This window comes from Pristiophorus japonicus, chromosome 3 (assembly GCF_044704955.1).
Source record: "Pristiophorus japonicus isolate sPriJap1 chromosome 3, sPriJap1.hap1, whole genome shotgun sequence".
Lineage (NCBI taxonomy): Eukaryota > Metazoa > Chordata > Chondrichthyes > Pristiophoridae > Pristiophorus > Pristiophorus japonicus.
Genome location: NC_091979.1, coordinates 285,318,578 through 285,340,340, shown reverse-complemented (window position 1 = coordinate 285,340,340; position 21,763 = coordinate 285,318,578). Strand labels below are relative to the sequence as shown.

The following is a 21,763-nucleotide window of genomic DNA, read 5'->3' as shown; positions in this document are numbered from 1 at the left end:
TAGAATAAATACAGCTTTAGGGTGGATATTGCAACTTTCCTTTGCTCAAACATTGTGGATAAAAAAAAGACATTCTTTGAATTGAAGAGGATAGATATATAGGGCATTACTACAATGCAATGAATAATCTGATGCTGAAATATATGATTAGGTATAGGATTACTGGCGATTCTCATCAATATCATAAGTTCAAGGAAGCATTCTAGATACAGTCATTTGCAAGAAGTGTAAAGACAACTTATTTAACTTCTCCACTTCCATTTGAATTGGTTATCCAAATAAACAAACCAAAAGACAGAACAATTTCTGAAGACTATAAAAATATAATTTTTTTAATGATAATGGAGTTTAGTTAATTTTTCCAGCTATCGCTTCTGTGAAATACGGTGCAAATGAAATCAAATTTCTAGTATCATACAATAATGTCACTTATTCTGCTGTCCAGAGAAAGTGTAACATGCACTAATCCATGTTAAACTCAGTCACTTCAAACCAGCTTTTCCAGTAGACATTGCAAAAAGAATCACAAAACCGAATACATATCTTCAGATTTCGAAACACATTTCTTTATGATTTCTGTTATTTTATTAAGTGGTTTTTACACCAGGTGGTGTGGTTATAGATACAGTCAGTGAGTAAATGTTATTATACAAGAGAAAAAAAACACATGTCCGCTGACCCTGCTCAAAGCCCATTAAAGTGCTCAAACTCAGGACACTTGAGCCAAAAAGACTGAGGCCAGAGGAGGAATGTTTACAGGCATAATCAAGCACAATTCATGTTCAGAAAGGCCAAAAATTACACAGTAAGGATAGATTACACAGACATTAAACTGTATGCCTTGTGTTTCACTTTTGGTCTTTTATCATGAAGGAAAGCTCAGACTTGATTAAATAAATCAATATTGGAGAGATAGCCTTATGTGACCAGCACTGTCCTTCCAGTTTGCTTCTGGTGGGTTTTTCACGACTAGAGAATCTATGCCATGGAAAGTAATGTCCTGACTGAAGGCAGAAATGCATCACAAATACGAATGAATATGTCAATGCTTCTCCTCTGTACAAGGAGGTATGTGCATCAAATTTATTAATTTTGGAGAACAAGATCCTTTAAAGAAAAATGGCTAGGCTTAAACTATGCAAGAACAAGTCTCGTCCGAAAACAAGCCAATTTTAATTTACTTTGTCCTGGAATATATACAAATTGTTAGTTGCGGCAACAGCTATGATGTTTTCTTTAGGATGCCAAGCTGTATGCAGAATCTTCTTGTTGAAGTCCAGACTGTCAACACTAATTTCATCTTTCTTCCTTTTCCCACCTGTGCAAACCTTACGCGGTTTCAAGATGGCACGTGGTTTACTGCTTTCTCGAGATGCTTCAAGTGTAATGTCTCGCTTGGTGTTTCTGTCAAACATCCGGAAGAAGTTGTTGTATGAGCCAGTCATGATAGCACTGTTTATGGAAAAAAAATGTAAACTAAATGTTAGTTCAACTCAAATATCAAAATGAAGTACATGGCTTTCAGAAAGTCAGTGAGTGCAGAACTGCTTACTGGTGCCCGGCAGAGTTGTCACTATAATTTCAATAAGCTGTATATGAAGTATTTGTCTACTTTTCCTTCTATATTTTTTCTCATTTTCAATTTTTCTTTCTCATTTTCCTTCCCTGACTGTAGATTGAGAGTCCGTTCCATACGAATGGAGACATAGCTTTCCTATTTTGCTCAGTGAGAATAAAACTTTGATAAGTTAAACAGCAGCTTGACTTTCACTGAGCAGTATAGATAAGCTCCACTTGCATTAATATGAAATATACTCTCTCTCAGCTTAGTAGAGGTAGTATTGTAAAACTAGAAACATATCAAGACTTGCATGATGTTGAGTTTTACATGTTGCACCTGATAATTAACAAACCTAGGGTCAATTAGGAACATTTATACAATAAGGAAGAACATACCAAAAGAAGGTAATCTGACACTTTGTCCATGCTCTAGGTACAAATGAATTGCATCAGGGCAATACAATAAATGGAGCAGATAACTTTAATACAATCCCAGCTTCAAATGCAAGCACCAAAATAATTATTGGGTGTATTCAGATTAGGACAGCAATGCTTAGCAATGGCATTTTAAAACGGGGAACTTATCAGAAGGAACTGTTATCAGAAGCCAAATAAGAGACAACCAAAACGAATCACTGGGTCAGGCTGAGGCATGAAAATTAAAGACCGCAGTGGCTAAAAAGGGCTCTATTGATAACTTTTGAAGCTAAGCTTCGTCAAATTCCTGAAAAATTAAACAAGAACTATATATATCTACACTATTATACAGTTCAGCATAAAATAGTGAAACTGCAAGTTTTCTTGTATTGAGACAAAACAAAGTCAACAGAAAAAAAAAGTTAAGGGCATGGTCTAAAAGGAAACCTTGTTTGCACACCAGAATGGGATCATCTGATCAAAATGATAGTACTAAGAATATGTTTGGAACACAATTTACAAGCTGCAACACAGTTTAGATCTCAGCTATCACACTGCATTACAACCTTGTAACAAGTTCTAATTCAGTTTTGTATTCTATGTACAGACGCAAGAACTACAAAAAAGGTTCAAACCGAGTTTCAGTTTGGTACAATAGCTTTGAGACGAACACAAAGGGCGAGAATTGTGTCTTTTAGCGATTTTGCCAGTTTCCGGGCAATAATCGCGGCAAATTTAAAAAAAAATCTGGCGAATGCAGTAATGAGTAGCGTACTGCGAGATGGAGCGTATGTCCCCTGCTGATGCCCGAAAGGAGCCGAAGGCACACCTTCACTCAACGGGCAGTGCAGTCCTGTTGCCGCTGGTAAGCTTTAAGTCTGCCATTATGAGCTGGCATATCACTGTGACCACCTCTTTTCAGAAGCGCAGCCTTCTAAGGCACTGTGCCTCAGAGAGCTGCAGGTATGAGTGCTGTTGCCTATAAACTCGTGGGGGCGAAGGCCTGCTCCCCATACGTCTGCGACCTCTTCAATTACGCTCAAAATGCTCATCAATAAGCCTTCTTTCAGCTCGACGCTGCATAAATACAGCAGCCAGGAATAATGAGCTAGTATAGCTCCCATTTAAAAAAACATTTCCTTAAATATCCTTTAAAACGAACTATAAGCTCATAAAACTTCAGTGTAAAACGCAGCCTTCTTTTCCAAATCCTTTTATGCACCGAACTTTTGCTCCGTTTTCAAGATGGGTTCGACTGATTTTTGCTGTCGGGTTCCCGGGCGGATGGTAAATTGGGCGATATTGCCGAATTTTCAGACCGGGCCAATAGCGCAGCGTTGCACGCCAATTGACGTCATCAAAACGGTGAAAACATCGGGCAGGCACTATGTTTTAGCGCTGCCGCAAAACCACTGCCGAAATTTCCGCCTGGGAGCAAAATGTTGTGCGACTCCTTTAGCGTCCAGGCAAAAAAAGGTCACAAACCTGTCGAAAATCTAGCTCACATTTCAAATGATTTCACATGGAAATTAATTTTTGGCATGATAACTTATGTACTCAAACGGCAGCCATTATATGCAAAGCAAAATTACACAACCATGAGGTGAATGATTTTTTTCAACTATTTGTAGTGTGTTAAGGAATGCTGTCAAAGTCACTGGGAAAACTCAATATTGCTCTTTGAATAGACAGAATATTCGCCTGAACCAGACAGTCTCAGATTAATATTTCATCCAAAGAACGGGATCTTTCGACAACGACATTCCCTTGATATGGTACTGAATTGTCAGCCTAGCTCATGTGCTCAAGTTCCGGAATATGGTTTGTACCCATAACTCGGATGCAAGATTGCCATCAAGTTGCCAGTGAATAGCAACACATCAATACATAACAGATTACCTGTCTGAACCATTCCAGCAACACTCGAACTTGTCAAAGATGCAGTCATTCTCATACAACGAACAGAGTTTGCTCCGCAGGTATTCGTGCACCTGGAAAGTAGAGACATCAAAAACATAGTAAATCACAATTCAAGGAACAGAATTGTAAAAAAAAAGAATGATTTTAAAGTTAAAGTATAAAGCAATACCAATCGTTCAAAATATCACTGCAATAACTTGCCTGGTATGTTTCTACTGGTCTGGTTTCCATATTAACATCCCACACCTTAACAGACAAATAATCTCTTGTCATCATGTACCGACCATTGTGGCTGAACTTCACATCTGAAATTGAGGAGATGATTTCAGAGAAAAATGATCTGCTGCTTGGATCTTCTGGTTCTTCAAAGACTAGAAGTGGAAGGAAAAACAAAAAAGTTAAAAATCTGTATTTTCTTGTTATTTAATAAATTACTTACACAGCAAGAAAAACATGAGATTACACAAAGCAAAAGGAATGCTAATCAAAAAAAATCAATGCTGGACAAACTTGCCAAATTAATTTCATTTAAAAGGTCATCTCAAAGTCGAGCATGATCGTAGGTACATAAGAACATGAAATAGGAGTAGACGACCATATGGCCCCTTGAGCCTGATCCTTCATTATGATCATGGCTGATCTTCTAACTCAATTCCCATTTCCCACACTATCCCTTGGTGTCCAAAAATCTATTGATCTCAGTCTTGAATATACTCATCGACTGAGCATCCACAGCCCTCTGGGATAGAGAATTCCAAAGATTCACAACCCTCTGAGTGAAGCAATTTCTCCTCATCTCAATCTTAAATGGCCAGCCCCTTATCCTGAGACTATGACCTTTAGTTCGAGACTCTCAGGCCAGGGGAAACAGCTTCTCAGCATCGACCCTGTTAAGCTCTCCAATAATTTTATACGTTTCAATGAGATCACCTCTCATTCTTCTAAACTCGAGAATATAGGCCCATTCTACTCAATCTCTCCTCTCATCCAAGGAAACAATCTAGCAAACATTTGTTGCACGCCCTTTAAGACATGTATATCCTTAGGTAAGGAGTCCATTATCTGATGGCTCACTATCTGGTCCAGCCTTAGTGAGAAACCAGGAATATGGATTGATTCAGGGATTAAGGTGCAAAATTTGTGCCGAAAACCGGCACGGGCGAGGTTGCCGGATTTGAGACGTTGTACCTGTACTGTATTTCACGAGAGTGTAACATAATTCTAATGACATCTGCAGCAGATGCCTTAAGTTCAATGCACTCTCCTCTGGTTTCCAGATCACCAATATTTTCACAGATATCATTGGTGTCATCAGATTTATGGTCACACCGATGTGGTCAGCCAGTGCCCAGCAAGAGCATAATTGCAGCTGGCACAAATGTGGGTGCTGCCTTTCTGGCCGATCGCACACAAAGACCTTATCCACCATCCCACTCTTAACTATACACCTGCTAGAAAGTGTGAGAGAATGCTGGTAACTGCTCAAGGAAGTTGAATGGCAGTTCCAATCGAGGGTTCAATTGACAACACATGGCCACTAGGGGAGCACGTTAAAAGGAAGAGTAGATTAGGTTCAAGGGTACAAAAATCAGTAAAGGGAAGCACGGTGATACGGAAGTTAAGGAGGAGTGTGAAATATTATTGGATGGGATAAACAGAGAGAGAGAGGAAGTATTAAGAGGTTTAGCATCTTTGATAGTAGATACATCGCCAGGCCCAGACAAAATGTATGTTGTTAAGTATGGTCAGGGAAGAAATAGAGGAGGCTCTGACCTTTATTTAACAATCATCTCTGGCTACAGGCAAGAGGACCGGAGGACTGCTGACATTGTGCCATTGTTTAAAAAGAGAGAAAGAAGAGACCAAATAATTACAGGCCAGTCAGCCTAACCTTGGTAGTGGGAAAATTATTGAAAACATTCTGAGAAACATAGAAAATAGGTGCAGGAGTAGGCCATTCGGCCTTTCGAGCCTGCACTACCATTCAAGAAGATCATGGCTGATCATTCCCTCAGTACCCCTTTCCTGCTTTCTCTCCATACCCCTTGATCCCCTTAGCCACAAGAGCCATATCTAACTCCCTCTTGAATATATCCAATGAACTGGCATCAACACTCTGCGGCAGGGAATTCCACAGGTTAACAACTCTGAGTGAAGAAGTTTCTCTTCAACTCAGTCCTAAATGGCCTACCCCTTATCCTAAGACTATGTCCCCTGGTTCTGGACTTCCCCAACATCGGGAACATTCTACCTGCATCTAACCTGTCCAGTCCCGTCAGAATCTGATATGTTTCTATGAGATCCCCTCATCCCCCTAAACTCCAATGTATAAAGGCCCAGTTGATGCAGTCTCTCCGCATTTGTCAGTCCAGCCATCCCGGGAATCAGTCTGGTGAACCTTCGCTGCACTCCATCAATAGCAAGAACGCCCTTCCTCAGATTAGGAGACCAAAACTGAACACAATATTCCATGTGTGGCCTCACCAAGGCCCTGTACAACTGCAGTAAGACCTCCCTGCTCCAATACTCAAATCCCCTAGCTATGAAGGCCAACACACTATTTGCCTTCTTCACCGCCTGCTGTACCTGTATGCCAACTTTCAATGACTGATGAATTATGACACACAGGTCTCGTTGCACCTCCCCTTTTCCTAACCAGCCGCCATTCAGATAATATTCTGTCTTCGTGTTTTTGCCCTCAAAGAGGATAACCTCACATTTATCCACAATATACTGCATCTGCCATGCATTTGTCCACTCACCTAACCTGTCCAAGTCACCCTGCAGCCTCTTAGTGTCCCCTTCACAGCTCACACCGCCACCCAGTTTAGTGTCATCTGCAAACTTGGATACATTACACTCAATTCCTTCATCTAAATCATTGATGTATATTGCAAAGAGCTGGGGTCCCAGCACTGAGCCCTGCGGCACTCCACTAGTCACTGCCCGCCATTCTGAAAAGGACCAGTTTATCCCGACTCTGCTTCCTGTCGGCCAACCAGTTCTCTATCCATGTACGTATATCACCCTCACTACCATGTGCTTTAATTTTGAACACCAATCTCTTGTGCGGGACCTTGTCAAAAGCCTTTTGAAAGTTCAAATACACCACATCCACTGGTTCTCCCTTGTCCACTCTACTAGTTACACATTCAAAAAATTCCAGAAGATTTTTCAAGCAAGATTTCCCCTTCATAAATCCATGCTGATTTGGACCTATCCTGTCACTGCTTGCCAAATGCGCTGCTATTTCATCCTTAATGATTGATTCCAACATTTTCTTCCACCACTGATGTCAGGCAAACCAGTCCATAATTACCCGCTTTCTCTCTCCCTTCCTTTTTAAAAAGTGGCGTTACATTAGCTACCCTCCAGTCCATAGGAACTGATCCAGAGTCGATACTGTTGGAAAATGATCACCAATGCAACCAGTATTTCGAGGGCCACTTCCTTAAGTATTCTGGGATGCAGACTATCAAGCCCCGGGGATTTATTGGCCTTCAACCCCATCAATTTCCCTAACACAATTTCCCGCCTAATATCCTTCTCACTAGACCCTCGGTCCCCGAGTACTTTCGGAAGGTTATTTGTGTCTTCCTTAGTGAAGACAGAACCAAAGTATTTGTTGAATTGGTCTGCCATTTCTTTGATCCCCATTATAAATTCACCCGAATCGGATTGCAAGGGACCTACGTTTGTCTTCACTAATCTTTTTCTCTTCACATATCTGTAGAAGCTTTTGCAGTCAGTTTTTATGTTCCCGGCAAGCTTCTTCTCGTACTCTATTTTCCTCCTCTTAATTAAACCCTTTGTCCTCCTCTGCTGAATTCTAAATTTCTCCCAGTCCTCAGGTTTGCTGCTTTTTCTGGCCAATTTATATGCCTCTTCCTTGGATTTAACACTATCCTTAATTTCCCTCGTCAGCCACGGTTGAGCTACCTTCCCCATTTTATTTTTACTCCAGACAGGGATCTACAATTGAAGTTCATCCATGTGATCTTTAAATGTTTGCCATGGCCTGTTCACTGTCAACCCATTGAGTATCACTTGCCAGTCTATTCTAGCCAATTCACGCCTCAAACCATCGAAGTTACCTTTCCTTAAGTTCAGGACCCTAGTTTCTGAATTAACTGTGTCACTCTCCATCCTAATAAAGAATTCTACTATGTTATGGTCACTCTTCCCCAAGGGGTCTCGTACGACAAGATTGCTAATTAGTCCTTTCTCATTATACATCACCCAATCTAGGATGGCCAACTCCCTGGTTGGATTGGGGGTAGTGTGTTGACATGGATTGCGAACTGGTTGGCAGACAGGAAGCAAAGAGTAGGAGTAAATGGGTACTTTTCAGAATGGCAGGCAGTGACTAGTGGGGTACTGCAAGGTTCTGTGCTGGGGCCCCAGCTGTTTACATTGTACATTAATGATTTAGACGAGGGGATTAATTGTAGTATCTCCAAATTTGTGGATGACACTAAGTTGGGTGGCAGTATGAACTGCAAGGAGGATGTTATGAGGCTGCAGAGTGACTTGGATAGGTTAGGTGAGTGGGCAAATGCATGGCAGATGAAGTATAATGTGGATAAATGTGAGGTTATCCACTTTGGTGGTAAAAACAGAGAGACAGACTATTATCTGAATGGTGACAGATTAGGAAAAGGGGAGGTGCAACGAGACCTGGGTGTCATGGTACATCAGTCATTGAAGGTTGGCATGCAGGTACAGCAGGCAGTGAAGAAAGCAAATGGCATGTTGGCCTTCATAGCAAGGGGGATTTGAGTACAGAGGCAGGGAGGTGTTACTGCAGTTGTACAAGGCCTTGGTGAGGCCACACCTGGAGTATTATGTACAGTTTTGGTCTCCTAACTTGAGGAAGGACATTCTTGCTATTGAGGGAGTGCAGCGAAAATTCACCAGACTGATTCCCGGGATGGCGGGACTGACATATCAAGAAAGACTGGATCAACTGGGCTTGTATTCACTGGAGTTCAGAAGAATGAGAGGGGATCTCATAGAAACGTTTAAAATTGTGACGGGTTTAGACAGGTTAGATGCAGGAAGAATGTTCCCAATGTTGGGGAAGTCCAGAACCGGGGTCACAGTCTAAGGATAAGGGGTAAGCCATTAGGACTTCTTCACCCAGAGAGTGGTGAGCCTGTGGAATTCTCTACCACAGGAAGTTGTTGAGGCCAATTCACTAAATATATTCAAAAAGGAGTTAGATGTAGTCCTTACTACTAGGGGGATCAAGGGGTATGGCAAGAAAGCAGGAATGGGTTACTGAAGTTGCATGTTCAGCCATGGACTCATTGAATGGTGGTGCAAGCTCGAAGGGCCGAATGGCCTACTCCTGCACCTATTTTCTATGTTTCTATGTTTCCTCGACATATTGGTCTAGAAAACCATCCCTAATACACTCCAGGAAATCCTCCTCCACCGCATTGCTACCAATCAATATGTAGATTAAAGTCACCCATGATAACTGCTGTACCTTTATTGCATGCATCCCTAATTTCTTGTTTGATGCTGTCCCCAACCTTACTACTATTGTTTGGTGGTCTGTACACAACTCCCACTAGCGTTTTCTGCCCCTTTGTATTCCATAGCTGCACCCATACCGATTCCACATCATCCAAGCTCCTTTCTTACTATTGCATTAATTTCCTCTTTAACCAACAATGCCACCCCGCCTCCTTTTCCTTTCTGTCTATCTTTCCTAAATGTTGAATACCCTTGTATGTTGAGTTCCCAGCCTTGGTCACCCTGGAGCCATGTCTCCGTGATGCCAATTACATCATATCCGTTAACTGCTATCTGCGCAGTTAATTCGTCCACCTTATTCCGAATACTCCTCGCATTGAGGCACAGAGCCTTCAGGCTTGTCTTTCTAACACACGTGGCCCCTTTAGAATTTTTCTGTAATGTGGTCCTTTTTGCTTTAGGTTTCTCTGCCCTCCACTTTTACTTTTCTTCTTTGTATCTTTTGCTTCTGCCCCCATTCTACTTAGTATAAATCATCATTTAGAAAGTCAAGGATTAATCAAGGACAGTTAGCTTGGATTTGTGAAGGGAAGGTCATGTCTGACTAACTTGATTGCATTTTTTGAGGAGGTAACGAGGAGGGTTGATGAAGATAGTGTATTTGATGTAGTTCTCATGGATTTTAGCAAGGCCTTTGACAAAGTCCCACATGGCAGGTTGGTCAAAAAAGTAAAAGCCCATGGGATCCAAGGAAAAGTGGCAAGTTGGATCCAAAATTGGTTCAGTGGCAGGAAGCAAAGAGTAATGGTCGATGGGTGTTTTTGTGATTGGAAATTGGGTTTCACAGGGCTCAGTACTAGATCCCCTGCTTTCTGTGGGCTATATCAATGATTTAAACTTCAGTTTAGGGCGCATAATTAAGAAGTTTGCAGATGTTCCTAAATTGGCCGTGTGGTTGATGGTGAGGAAGATAGGTGTAGACAGTAGGAAGATATCAAAAGACTCACGCAGGTCGGGGCCATAAAAGGAGCGGCGGCCATGCGCAGCGTGGCGGCCTCGACCTGCATGGGAACACCAGCGGCAGGTTGGAGCCATAAAAGGAGTGTCGAGCGGCGGCCATGGGCGGCATGGCACTTCAGAGAGCAGCGCGACAGCAGGAGGGCGACAGCAGCGAAGAGTGACGTCATCAAGATCCAGGTCGGTGATTGGAGCGTGGGCAGATACAGCAGGAGCGGCGAGGTCGGGGTGAAGGAGCAGCGAGAGACTGTGAAGGGATGTGATCGGGGCCCAGGAGAGGCGTGAGTTTGGGGCCAGAGGCAGCACGGGCCAGCCCACACTGCGACATGTGCGCGCACTAGGTCCGTGCAGCAGAGCAGGTCTCCAGTCGTCTTGGTTAATCCTTGCCACTGGACCAAGACCGAGGTGTGTCAAGCCCGTGTGGTGGCTGATGTGCAACGGCCACCACACATTAAAAAAATCCACGCACAGGCATCTTCCACTCTTCAACATGTAGTTCGAGATCCAGAATATTAGGTCCTTCATTGAAACACCTGTGAACTCATCCTTTTTTGGTGTGGAAGCAAGTTGTCCTCATTTCGAGGGACTGCCTATGATGATGATGATCAATGGACTGCTCAGGTGGGCAGAAGTGTGACAAATGGAACTCAATCTGGGATAGTGTGAGGTAATGCATTTGTGGAGGAGGACTAACAATAAATGGTAGTATACTGAGAAATGTAGAGGAACAGAGGGACCTCAGCGTGTATGTCCACAGATCCCTGAAGGTAGCAGGACAGGTAGATAAGGTGGTTAAGAAGCAATACAGGATACTTTCCTTTATTAGCTGAAGCATAGAACTTACAAAATTCTTATAGGGCTTGACAGGATAGGTGCAGGGAGGATGTTTTCCCTGGTTGGGGGAAGTCTAGAACCAGGGGTCACAGACTCTGAACAACAGTCGGCTATTTAGGGCAGAGATGAGGAGAAACTTCTTCATTCAGAAGGTGGTGAATCTTTGGAACTCTACCCCAGAGGGCTGTGGAGGCTCAGTCGTTGAATATATTCAAGACAGAGATTGATTGATTTTTTGGGTATTATGGAATATGGGGATAGTGCAGGAAAGTGGAATTGAGGTGGAAGATCAGCCATTATCTTAGTGAATGGCAGAGCAGGCTCGAGGGGGCAAATGGCCTACTCCTATTTCTTATGTTCTTATAAAAGCAAAGAGGTTATGCTAGAATTGTACAAAACACTAGTTAGACCATAGCTAGATTACTGTGTACAGTTCTAGTCATCACATTATGGAAAATATGTGATTGCACTGGAGAGAGTACAGGAGATTTATGAGGATGTTGCCAGGACTGGAGAATTTTAGTTATGAGGAAAGACTGGATAGGCTGGGTTGTTTTCTTAGGAGCAGAGGAGGCTTAAAGGAGACTTAATTGAGGTATATAAAATTATGAGGTGCCTAGATCGAGTGGATAGGAAGCACCTATTTCCCTTAGCAGAGTCAGGCAGCTCGAGCCTGGAGCAGCTGGAGGGAGTTTCAAAAAAAGCTGCTCCCTGACAATGGAGGCAGCTCGATCCCGGAGCAGCTGAAGGGAGTTTAAAAAACTAGCCTCAACGGACCCGTTTTGGGGACAAAATGAGAAATAAAAAGTAATGACATTATGACATCACAAAGATGGAGGGCGGTGATTGATTCAATTAATATGGAAGAACCAATGGACACGGAATGAATTTTAAAGAAAGCTAAAAACAATTAATTTGCTTCAATTGCTGATTTTCTAATTTTAACTTAACGTATAATTTTTCTATATATTACTTAATTTTGTTTAATTATAATTAATCTGTATTATACAGATTAATTTGTACAATCCTTATTGTATTATTTACAATGCAATTTGAATTTTCTCTCATTTTTTTCGCCTGTGTCTATCTGCGTGCGCATTTTGGCTGCTGCTTCAGACCAGAGTCTTTTACTTCTTTTACACTTCCTTCTCCTGTTTTTTCTCTCTTTCCCTCCCTCGTCAATATCTAATGTGTTGTAAGACTAATTGTGAAGCGCCTTGAGACATTTTACTACGTTAAAAGGCGCTATATAAAAGTTATTATTATTAGCAGAGAATAATCAGGGGGCATAGATTTAAAGTATTTGGATTAGAGGAGAGTTGAGGAGAAATTTTTCACTCAGAGGGTGGTGAGGGTCTGGAACACACTGCCTGAAAGGGTGGTAGAGGCAGAAACTTTCATCACTTTTAAAAAGTACTTGGATGTGCACTCGACATGCCGTAACCGGCAAGGCTATGGACCAACAGCTGGAAAGTGGGATTAGCTCTTTTCTGACCGGCTCAGGCATGATGTAAATTTCTATGATTCTGATATACACACACACACAAAATACTTGACAGCACTTAAGCAGGTGTGTATCTGGAGCTATTGTCTTGGGTGATGTTTGATCTAAGGGAACCTATAGGGCAAAATTGCAGCATGTAATACACCACAATGATTAGATTTTCACAGCACTGTATTGCAGCATGGCCCTGAACGGTCAAAGCACGTGAAGGGTTCATTTAAGATCTCTATGGCAAATTCAGTGATGATCCTGATAACTGCATATGGCTGGCTGTAACAATACTTTTCCAGGATCTGACAGGTATCAATAGCCTTGGCTAAAACAGGTGTACTTGGTCTCCAAGCAGCTAACTTTGCAATCTTCTTCCTGAATTAAATAATTCAGGCACCTTTGCTATCAGGGTAGCGAGAACTGATATTCATAATTCTGTGTTCATAGTCACACATAAGTTGCATATTGAGGGAGTTGTATACCTTACAGTTCATGAGTAAGTTGTGAGCAGACTATGTGGGGCATGACCCCCACCCCCCATCCCATAGAAACATAGAAAATAGATGCAGGAGTAAGCCATTCGACCTTTCGAGCCTGCACCACCATTCAATTATCATGGCTGATCATGCAACTTCAGTACCCCATTCCTGCTTTCTCTCCATACCCCTTGATCCCTTTAGCTGTAAGGGCCACAACTAACTCTTTTGAATATATCTAACGAACTGGCATCAACAACTTTGTGGTAGAGAATTCCACAGGTTCACAATTCTCTGAGTGAAGAAGTTTCTCCTCATCTCAGTCCTAAATGGCTTACCCCTTATCCTTAGACTGTGACCCCTGGTTCTGGACTTCCCCAACATCGGGAACATTCTTCCTGCATCTAACCTGTCCAATCCCGTCAGAATTTTATGTTTCTATGAGATCCCTCTCATTCTTATAAATTCCATTGAATAGAAGCCCAGTTGATCCAGTCTTTCTTCATGTCAGTCCTGCCATCCCGGAAATCAGTCTGATGAACCTTCGCTGCACTCCCTCAATAGCAAGAATGTCCTTCCTCAGATTAGGAGACCAAAACTGTAAACAATATTCAAGGTGTGGCCTCACCAAAGCCCTGTATAACTGCAGTAAGACCTCCATGCTACTATACTCAAATCCTCTTTCTATGAAGGCCAACATGCTATTTGTCTTCTTCACCGCCTGCTGTACCTGCATGTCAACTTTCAATGACTGATGTACCATGACACCCAGGTCTCGTTACACCTCCCCTTTTCCTAATCTGTCACCATTCAGATAATATTCTGCCTTCCTGTTTTTGCCACCAAAGTGGATAACCTCACATTTATCAACATTATACCGCATCTGCCATGTATTTGCCCACTCACCTAACCTGTCCAAGTCACCCTTGCAGCCTCTTAGCATCCTACTCACAGCTCACACTGCCACCCAGCTTAGTGTCATCTGCAAACTTGGAGATACTATATTGAATTCCTTCATCTAAATCATTAATGTATATTGTAAATAGCTGGGGTCCCAGCACTGAACCTTGCGGTACCCCACTAGTCACTGCCTGCCATTCTGAAAAAGACCCGTTTATTCCTACATTCCGGGAATCTCAACACGTTAAAAAATTCACAATAATATTGATTGGCCATAGGGCCAAAGATCACTTGACTGGGTTTCGCAAACCATGCATCAGTTATATGGCGACTGTAGAATTAGATCGATCCGCTGAGGCTTCAATATTCATTTATTATGGAGCAGATCTTTCTTTTTGTCTCCTGTGTCAACAAAGTACACTTGTGGGCAGCCGACCGATGTGGCTGGTGTCCCATGGCTGCTTGGAAGGTTCTGACATGTAGAAATTGAGCGTCATCATCAACGTCATTGTCAATGCCATGTCTGTGCTGGAACATGGTTGGAAGTATATGTCAAACACACAGCATAAATCTGTCACAGCCTCTCTGATGTAGCACATCCTCCTGAGGCACTATTGCTTTGACATCTTGAAATACAATGACCTCAATCACAAAATGCAGCTTGGAGGGTAGTTGATGGTGCAACAAACATGCCTGTAGTACAACTTGAGTTGACTGGCATCCCTTTTTCACTTGTCATCCTCAGGAGGTATAAATACAAGATTCCAATAGAGAACCCCATACTTGTATTTGTAAATGCAAAACCGAGATTTAGGTACGACCTGCACACTAGCAAAGGAATTCTGCCTGAAGAGAATCACAGAGGGCAATCACAGTTTAATGGGACGGATTTTGCTGTCAGCAGCGAAGAAACGGCGCTTGCCGTTCACTGCACTGACGCATCCCAGTGTTTTCACGGGCTTTTGAGCGGAGACTTGCTGTCATTGGGTTTCTGATCCAGCGCAGCACACTCTACAAGGGAGCTGTAGCAGTATGAGCAGGAAAACAACAAGAAGGCACTTCAACCAATCAGATTTAAGAATTCTCACGGAGACATGCAAAGTCTAAACCAGGAAGTAGAAATTAGATTTAAATTATGTACAGAAAGTAAAGAGAGGGAAAGAAATATGAGATTGAGAGAGGGGGAGATAAGAGACACAAAAAGTTTTTTTAAAAAGCCTAGAAATTGGGTTCTGGAGTACACCTCTGACCTGCGAAATATACGAATGTAACTGCAGGCATCCAGGCTGCACAGTTTCGGGCCCCCAAGCAGCATAAAGGCCCACGGATCTCACAGATGCAGGCAGTTTGGAAGTGTTCCTGGGAGCATGTGGTCCCAGTCCTCCAATGACAATGGAAGATTCCATTGCAATCATTCATAAGGGAATTCCCTAATGATATGCAATGGAATCCCCAAATAATTATATAATGGACGTGACTGCTGGCAACAAAGTTGAAGTAGTTGCACATGCGCATTCTCAGTGTTTTTTTGATTGTTTGCTTCGGGACTCGTGACCTGGGGAAAAAATACCGGGAACATGGAGCGGACCTTCGGGACTCACGGAAAAAATGCCGGGAAGGGAGCGGGCCTTCGGGACTCACGGAAAAAGTGCCAGGAACAGAGCAGGCCTTTGGGAAAAAAGCAGAAACATCATCGATATCAGCTTCCAGATTAATGCGCAGAACGCACAGCTTCCGGTCTTGGCAGCAGTCACTCGGTTATAGAAATTACAGATCTAATGATTATAAATGTATTGATTTGCAATTTCATTCACAAGTCCCTTCATTGCACCAAACGCAATAAAAATTTAATCTTTTGACAAATAATTATAAACATCTCAATCCGGGCCAATATTTGCATAAACTCATTTTAAAGTGTATGTGCATAATTTTGGATTTTAAATTTTTTTATTTAAGCCTTACATGTACCCTTACACAAATGAAAGCAGGCCCTATGCATGCTTTAAGAGTTGCATTTGCAATTGCTGTGCAGTTGTTGGGCAAACAGCCTAACTGCGCCAGCAATGTTTATTTCTTTAGTTGGTTCGGATGATCTGTCAAGACGTATCTTGACAGATCGCAAGTTCCAGATTACACACATGCGCAACTCCCGGTGCCTTTCAAAGAGAATACGACGGGTTGAAGACACTGCAATTTCAGGGCCTATATATAAAATCATAAAAATTTACAGCACGGAAGGACGCCATTTTGGCCCATCATGCCCGTGCCGGCTGACAATGAGCTATCCGGCCTAATCCCACTTTCCATCTCTTGGTCCTTAGCCCTGTAGATCACGGCACTTCAAGTGCACATCCAAGTATCTTTTAAATGTGGTGAGGGTTCCTGCCCCTACCACCCATTCAGGCAATGAGTTCAACACCCCCACCACTGGGTGAAGAAATTTCCCCTCATATCACCTCTAAACCTCCCCCCAATTACTTTAAATCTATGCCCCCTGGTTGTTGACCTCTCTGCCAGGGGAAACAACCTCCCCTGGTCCAAAGAAAACAGACCCAGCATCTCCAATCTTTCCAGATCCAGTCCAGGCAACATTCTTGTAAATCTCCTCTGCACCCTTTCCAGAACAATCACATCTTTCCTGTAAGGTGGTGACCAGAACTGCACACAGTACTCTAGCTATGGCCTAACCAGTGTTTTATATAGTTCAAGCATAACCACCTTGCTCTTGTATTCCATGCCTTGACTTATAAAGGCAAATATTCCATATGTCTTCTTAACTACCTTATCTACCTAGCCTGCTACCTTCAGGGATGTGGACCTGCACGCCAAGGTCCCTTTGTTTTGCTACACTTTTCAGTGTCGTACCATTCCCTTGCCTGGTTAGACCTCCCCAGATGCATTACCTCACACTTATCCAGATTGAATTCCATTTGCCTCTGTTCTGCCCACTTGACCAGTACAATGATATCTTCCTGTAGTCCACAGCTTTCTTTATTATCAACCACACAGCCTATTTTAGTGTCATCTGCAAACTTCTTAATCATAGTCCATACATTGAAGTCTAAATCATTGATGTATACCACAAAAAGCAAGTGACCTAGTACTGAGCCCTGCGGAACCCCACTGGATACAGCCTTCCAGTCATAAAAACACCCATCAACCATTACCCTTTGCTTCCTGCCTCCGAGTCAATTTTGGATCCAACTTGCCACTTTGCCCTGGATCCCATGGGCTATTACTTTCATGACCAGTCTGCCATGTAGGACCTTATCAAAAGCTTTGCTAAAATCCAGAAACACTACATCATACGCACTACCTTCATCGACCCTCCTGGTTACCTCCTCAAAAAATTCAATTAAATTAAGTTAGTCAGACACAACCTTTCCTTGACAAATCCATGCAGACTGTCCTTGATTAATCCATCTCTTTGCAAATTAAGATTTATCCAGTCCCTCAGGATTTTTTCCAATAATTTTCCCACCACCGAAGTTAAGCTGACTGGCCTGTAATTACTTGGTCTATCCCTTTCTCCCTTTTTAAACAAAGGTACAACATTAGCAGTCTTCCACCATCACACCTGTAGCCAGAGAGGATTGGAAAATGATGGTCAGAGCCTCTGCTATTTCCTCTTTTGCTTTTCTTAGCCTGGAATATATTTCATCCGGGCCTGGGGATTTATCCACTTTCAAAACTGCTAAGCCCCTTAATACTTCCTCTCACTATATTTATCTCATCTAATATTTCACACTCCTCCTCCCTCATTGCAAAGTTTGCATTGCCCCTCACTTTTGTGAAAAAGGATGCCAAGTATTCATTAAGAATCCTACCCACGTCTTCCGCTGCCACACAGATTTATTTTATGGTCTCTAATTGGCCCCACTCTTTCTCTAGTTAGGCCTCTTACTCTTAATGTAATTATGAAACATCTTTGGGTTTTCCCTGATTTTAATTGCTAACATTCTTTTATGCTCTCTTTGCTTTCCTGATTATCTTTTCTTAATTGCACCTCTGCACTACATATACTCTAGAGTTTCTGCAATGTTGAGTCTGTCATAAGCTTCCCTTTTTTTCTTTATCTTGCCCTGTATGTCCCTTGACATCCAGGGGGCTCGAGATTTGTTAGTCCCATCCTTTTTTTAAAAAAAAGGGGAACATAGTTGCTCTGTACCCTCAGGATCTCCTCCTTGAATGCCTCCCTCTGCTCTGACACTGATTTATCATCAAGTAGCTGTTTTCAGTCCACTTTGGCCAAATCCCATCTCAGCTGAGCAAAATTTGCTTTACCCCAATTGAGAATTTTTATTCCTGGTTCCCCCTTTGTCCTTTTCCATAACTACCCTAAATCTTACTGAATTATGATCACTAGCATCAAAATGCTCTTCCACTGATACCCCTTCCACCTGCCCCTCTTCATTCTCCAAAACCAAGTCCAGAACCGCCCCCTCCCTTGTTGGGCTTGTTACATACTGGCTAAATTAGGAATTCCGCACCCTCTGTACCATTCACACTACCTTTTTCCCAGTTATTAAGGTAGTTGAAATCCCCCTCTATTACAGCGCTATAGTTTTTGCACCGCAACAATTTGCCCACATGTTAATTTTTTAATGCTAATTTAAAAAAAAAAGAAATCTCCAACACTAAATAAATTCTTAAGGAACGAGACTTCACTTACAAAAATTACATTTTGAGTGTCAGAGAAGTTATTGGGAAGTAATTATGACATATTAAATTGTTAAAAATTCATTTACAACTGAATGCACCAGCCCTAACTTTTTCTGGCATGTTTAGTGGGTAACTTGTGGGTTAAGTACTGCAACTTCATGCCCTTACATGGATTTCAATGCCGAGTCTATTGGCGAGGTACTGTTATAATGTAGTCTATGGTGGAACGTAGTAACTCTGACTGCAACTTCTGGATTTCCGCATTTAACTGTGCATGTGCGTACTTTAGAAGTATTCCATAATAACAGTGAGCGCGGTTAGACCGGTTATCAACAACGCAAAATCCGGGCCATTGTATTTAAATGCAGACATGTTGTCAGCTCTTCATGCTTCAGCTTTCCACTTTGGCGCCTATGTGAACCTTTTGGGGTTTGATTATTTTCGTTGGTTGAGAGCAAATTAGGGTAAGGGAACGTTTGGAGATCTTCCAAATGTATAGGAGTTATTGCCAATGCTCAGAATATGTGTCACTTTTTCGTGCCTAGCGTGGGAGGAAGGGGGCAAGTGGTCGGGTGGGAATGAGAATCAGCAGTTGATGGTAGGTCAGGTTTGGGTAGATGAGGCTTTTGTCAGCCTGGCATGTAGAAACAAATTACGGGTTCCTGCTGTCAGAGGGATGTAGCTTTAATGTTTCTTTAAGTGATTTTACAAATATTCAAATTATTAATGTTTTTAAAAGAACTAAAGAAACTTAAAGTCGGTTCTCACTGAAAGCAAGACTGAGAGGAAATAAGAGGTCAAAATGGAGTCGGCCTTAGGTGGGCTGACATCATAAGCATACCATCACCAAGTTTCAGGATTCTCAGGATTTGAGGGGACTGAGAATGCAAGTATTTAGCAACAATTATGGTAAGAATGGAGCAGATAATCAGTTGGGTGTGTCAGAACAGTTTGCAGAATTTGGTTTTGTTGAGGCAAGACATTTTTTTAAATTTTTTTTTTTAAAAACAGGCCATTAACAGAAATACACAATGGCTAATCAAATTAAAAACAAGTCTAGGCATTACTATAGGTGAAGTACATAATTTGTGCAGCTTACCAGCTAGATAGTGAATACTTACATTTTGAATGTTTGTCACATAGAGCGCCAGCACGCATATCACACAGTCGTATTGTTCCCTTACTACTACTATAGGCAAACACGTTGCACTGATGTGGATGACATTCTGCTGCTGTAATAACTTCTGTCAGCTCTTCCATGTTGGCAGGTTTAATATCTACAATGTCTTTAGTAAAGTTTGTTAAGGAAAAGTTTAATTAAGTGAGGTCACATTTAATTGTACAATTTAAAAGTTATACATACATCTATACAATTTATATTAGATATATGAAATACATTAAAGGCAGGCAAGATGGGAAGGCAGCAAAATTACTAAAGCTCAGAACATTATTAGTTGCACAATGATTACTCAGTATGTTCAGAAGAAAAGGAAATAAAGAATTCACTAATATTTAGGGTCCAATTTTGGCCATGACTTGCATCAATTTTTTTGGAGGAAGTTGTTTTTTCTGGCGTAAGTTGAAAAATGCCATTTTCCCCAAACAATTTGCTCCAGAATAAGTCAGTTTGGTACGATTTTTTTTGAGATCAGTTTTTTCCCCCAAAAGAGGCGTTCCCAGACACTTACGCCAGTTTTGGCCATTAATGCCATTTTGGCCAGCAAAAACGTACTCCAAATCGACTTAGGTCAGCGTATGTGGCCAGCTCTGAAAAACCTTGCGGGCGGTGAAGAAAAAGTAGCGCACAATCGGCAGAAGTTAGGGCAGGGATAGAGGAGGAGAGGGAAAGGAACTGGAGAGGACCCCAACAATCAAGCACCAAACATTGCAAGGAAAAGCTCAATTAAAATACTAATAAAAATGAAGTAAATCCTACCGGAGAAATGAGAGATGCTGGCCGCGATATCACGGGGGTGAGGGGGTTTAAGCCAGAGAGAGAGAGGGAGAGAGAGAGAGAGATATGCTGGTATACAAAACACTTCTCTCCTCTCCTCCAGCCTCGCCCCCCCACCCCAATCAAAAGTCTCAAGCACAGCCATTAAATAAAAAATAGAACCAAAGTACTACCTCGCCCGGGAACTCAGTGGGCCGGCTGGCCGGTGCGGGAGGCCACTCGGCCGGGGATAGGGTGCGGCGAGATCGGGCGTCCCTTTGGCTGGGGATAGGGGCTGCGAGCATCGGGTCCTGCTCACAGCCCACAGGACGCGCTGGGAGGGCAGGAGCATGCGCGCAGGTGCCGGCAGTGCTTTCTGCGCTGGGCTGTTGCTCCGCCTCCCCTTCAATTTGCACGCCACGCCACGACTTCAGGGATTATTAAGAGCGGCCAGGATAGTGCCCCTTTTTTCTGGCGCCCTTTCCAGCGCGCATAGTCGACGCGCTTCAGGTCAGTTCACCGAATAAACAACTTAGGCAATGTTGGGCCCTTAGTCTTCGATGCACATTGTATTGCATACAAGCAAGCTCAGCAATATCATCTCACTTCTTAAAAATTAAACCAAGTGAGACTTTCCAAAGATTACATATCCTGTGTTGCTTATAATCCAGATGTTACTATAACACGCACTAGTTTAAATTAAAAGGTTACTTTTGCAATGTGTGCACTAGTTTGCTTTAACATTGTCTCCATGGGCAACTTAAAACAGTTATAAACCTATTTCAGAGAAAATAAGTGCCACTGGAAAACAAACAAAGTTTTTGTGCTTTGGCTTTTCTAAATATTTATGCTGCTGTGCATATTTTGTGTCCCAAATTTTCTCACCTGAAAAGGCTAACTTAATGAGTGATATACTTGAGTGCCAACATGCCTAAGTTACTAATATAGAAGCCTTAATACATGACGCTGGACGGTTAGCTACCTGTTCAATTATGAACGTATTGGGTCAAGCCCTCTTATCCTCACATTTGAATTGCAGAACTCCCACTACTTCCTGGTTCAGACTTG

At 42.3% G+C, this 21,763-nt stretch overlaps 1 protein-coding gene across 7 annotated transcripts in view; it reads right to left on the bottom strand.

Moving 5' to 3' along the window:
- Positions 1-562: 562 nt before the first annotated feature.
- Positions 563-21,763, bottom strand: part of ppp2r2d (protein phosphatase 2, regulatory subunit B, delta) — a 111,668-nt gene continuing 90,467 nt past the window's right edge. For all 7 annotated transcript variants that reach the window (XM_070876774.1, XM_070876777.1, XM_070876776.1 and 4 more), the window contains 4 exons: positions 19,884-20,048; positions 4,099-4,268; positions 3,877-3,968; positions 563-1,452 (listed from right to left, as the gene is read on the bottom strand). In XM_070876774.1, the coding sequence (XP_070732875.1) occupies positions 1,173-1,452; positions 3,877-3,968; positions 4,099-4,268; positions 19,884-20,048 (707 nt within the window). In that variant the 3' untranslated portion in view covers positions 563-1,172. The remainder of the gene's footprint in view (positions 1,453-3,876; positions 3,969-4,098; positions 4,269-19,883; positions 20,049-21,763) is intronic.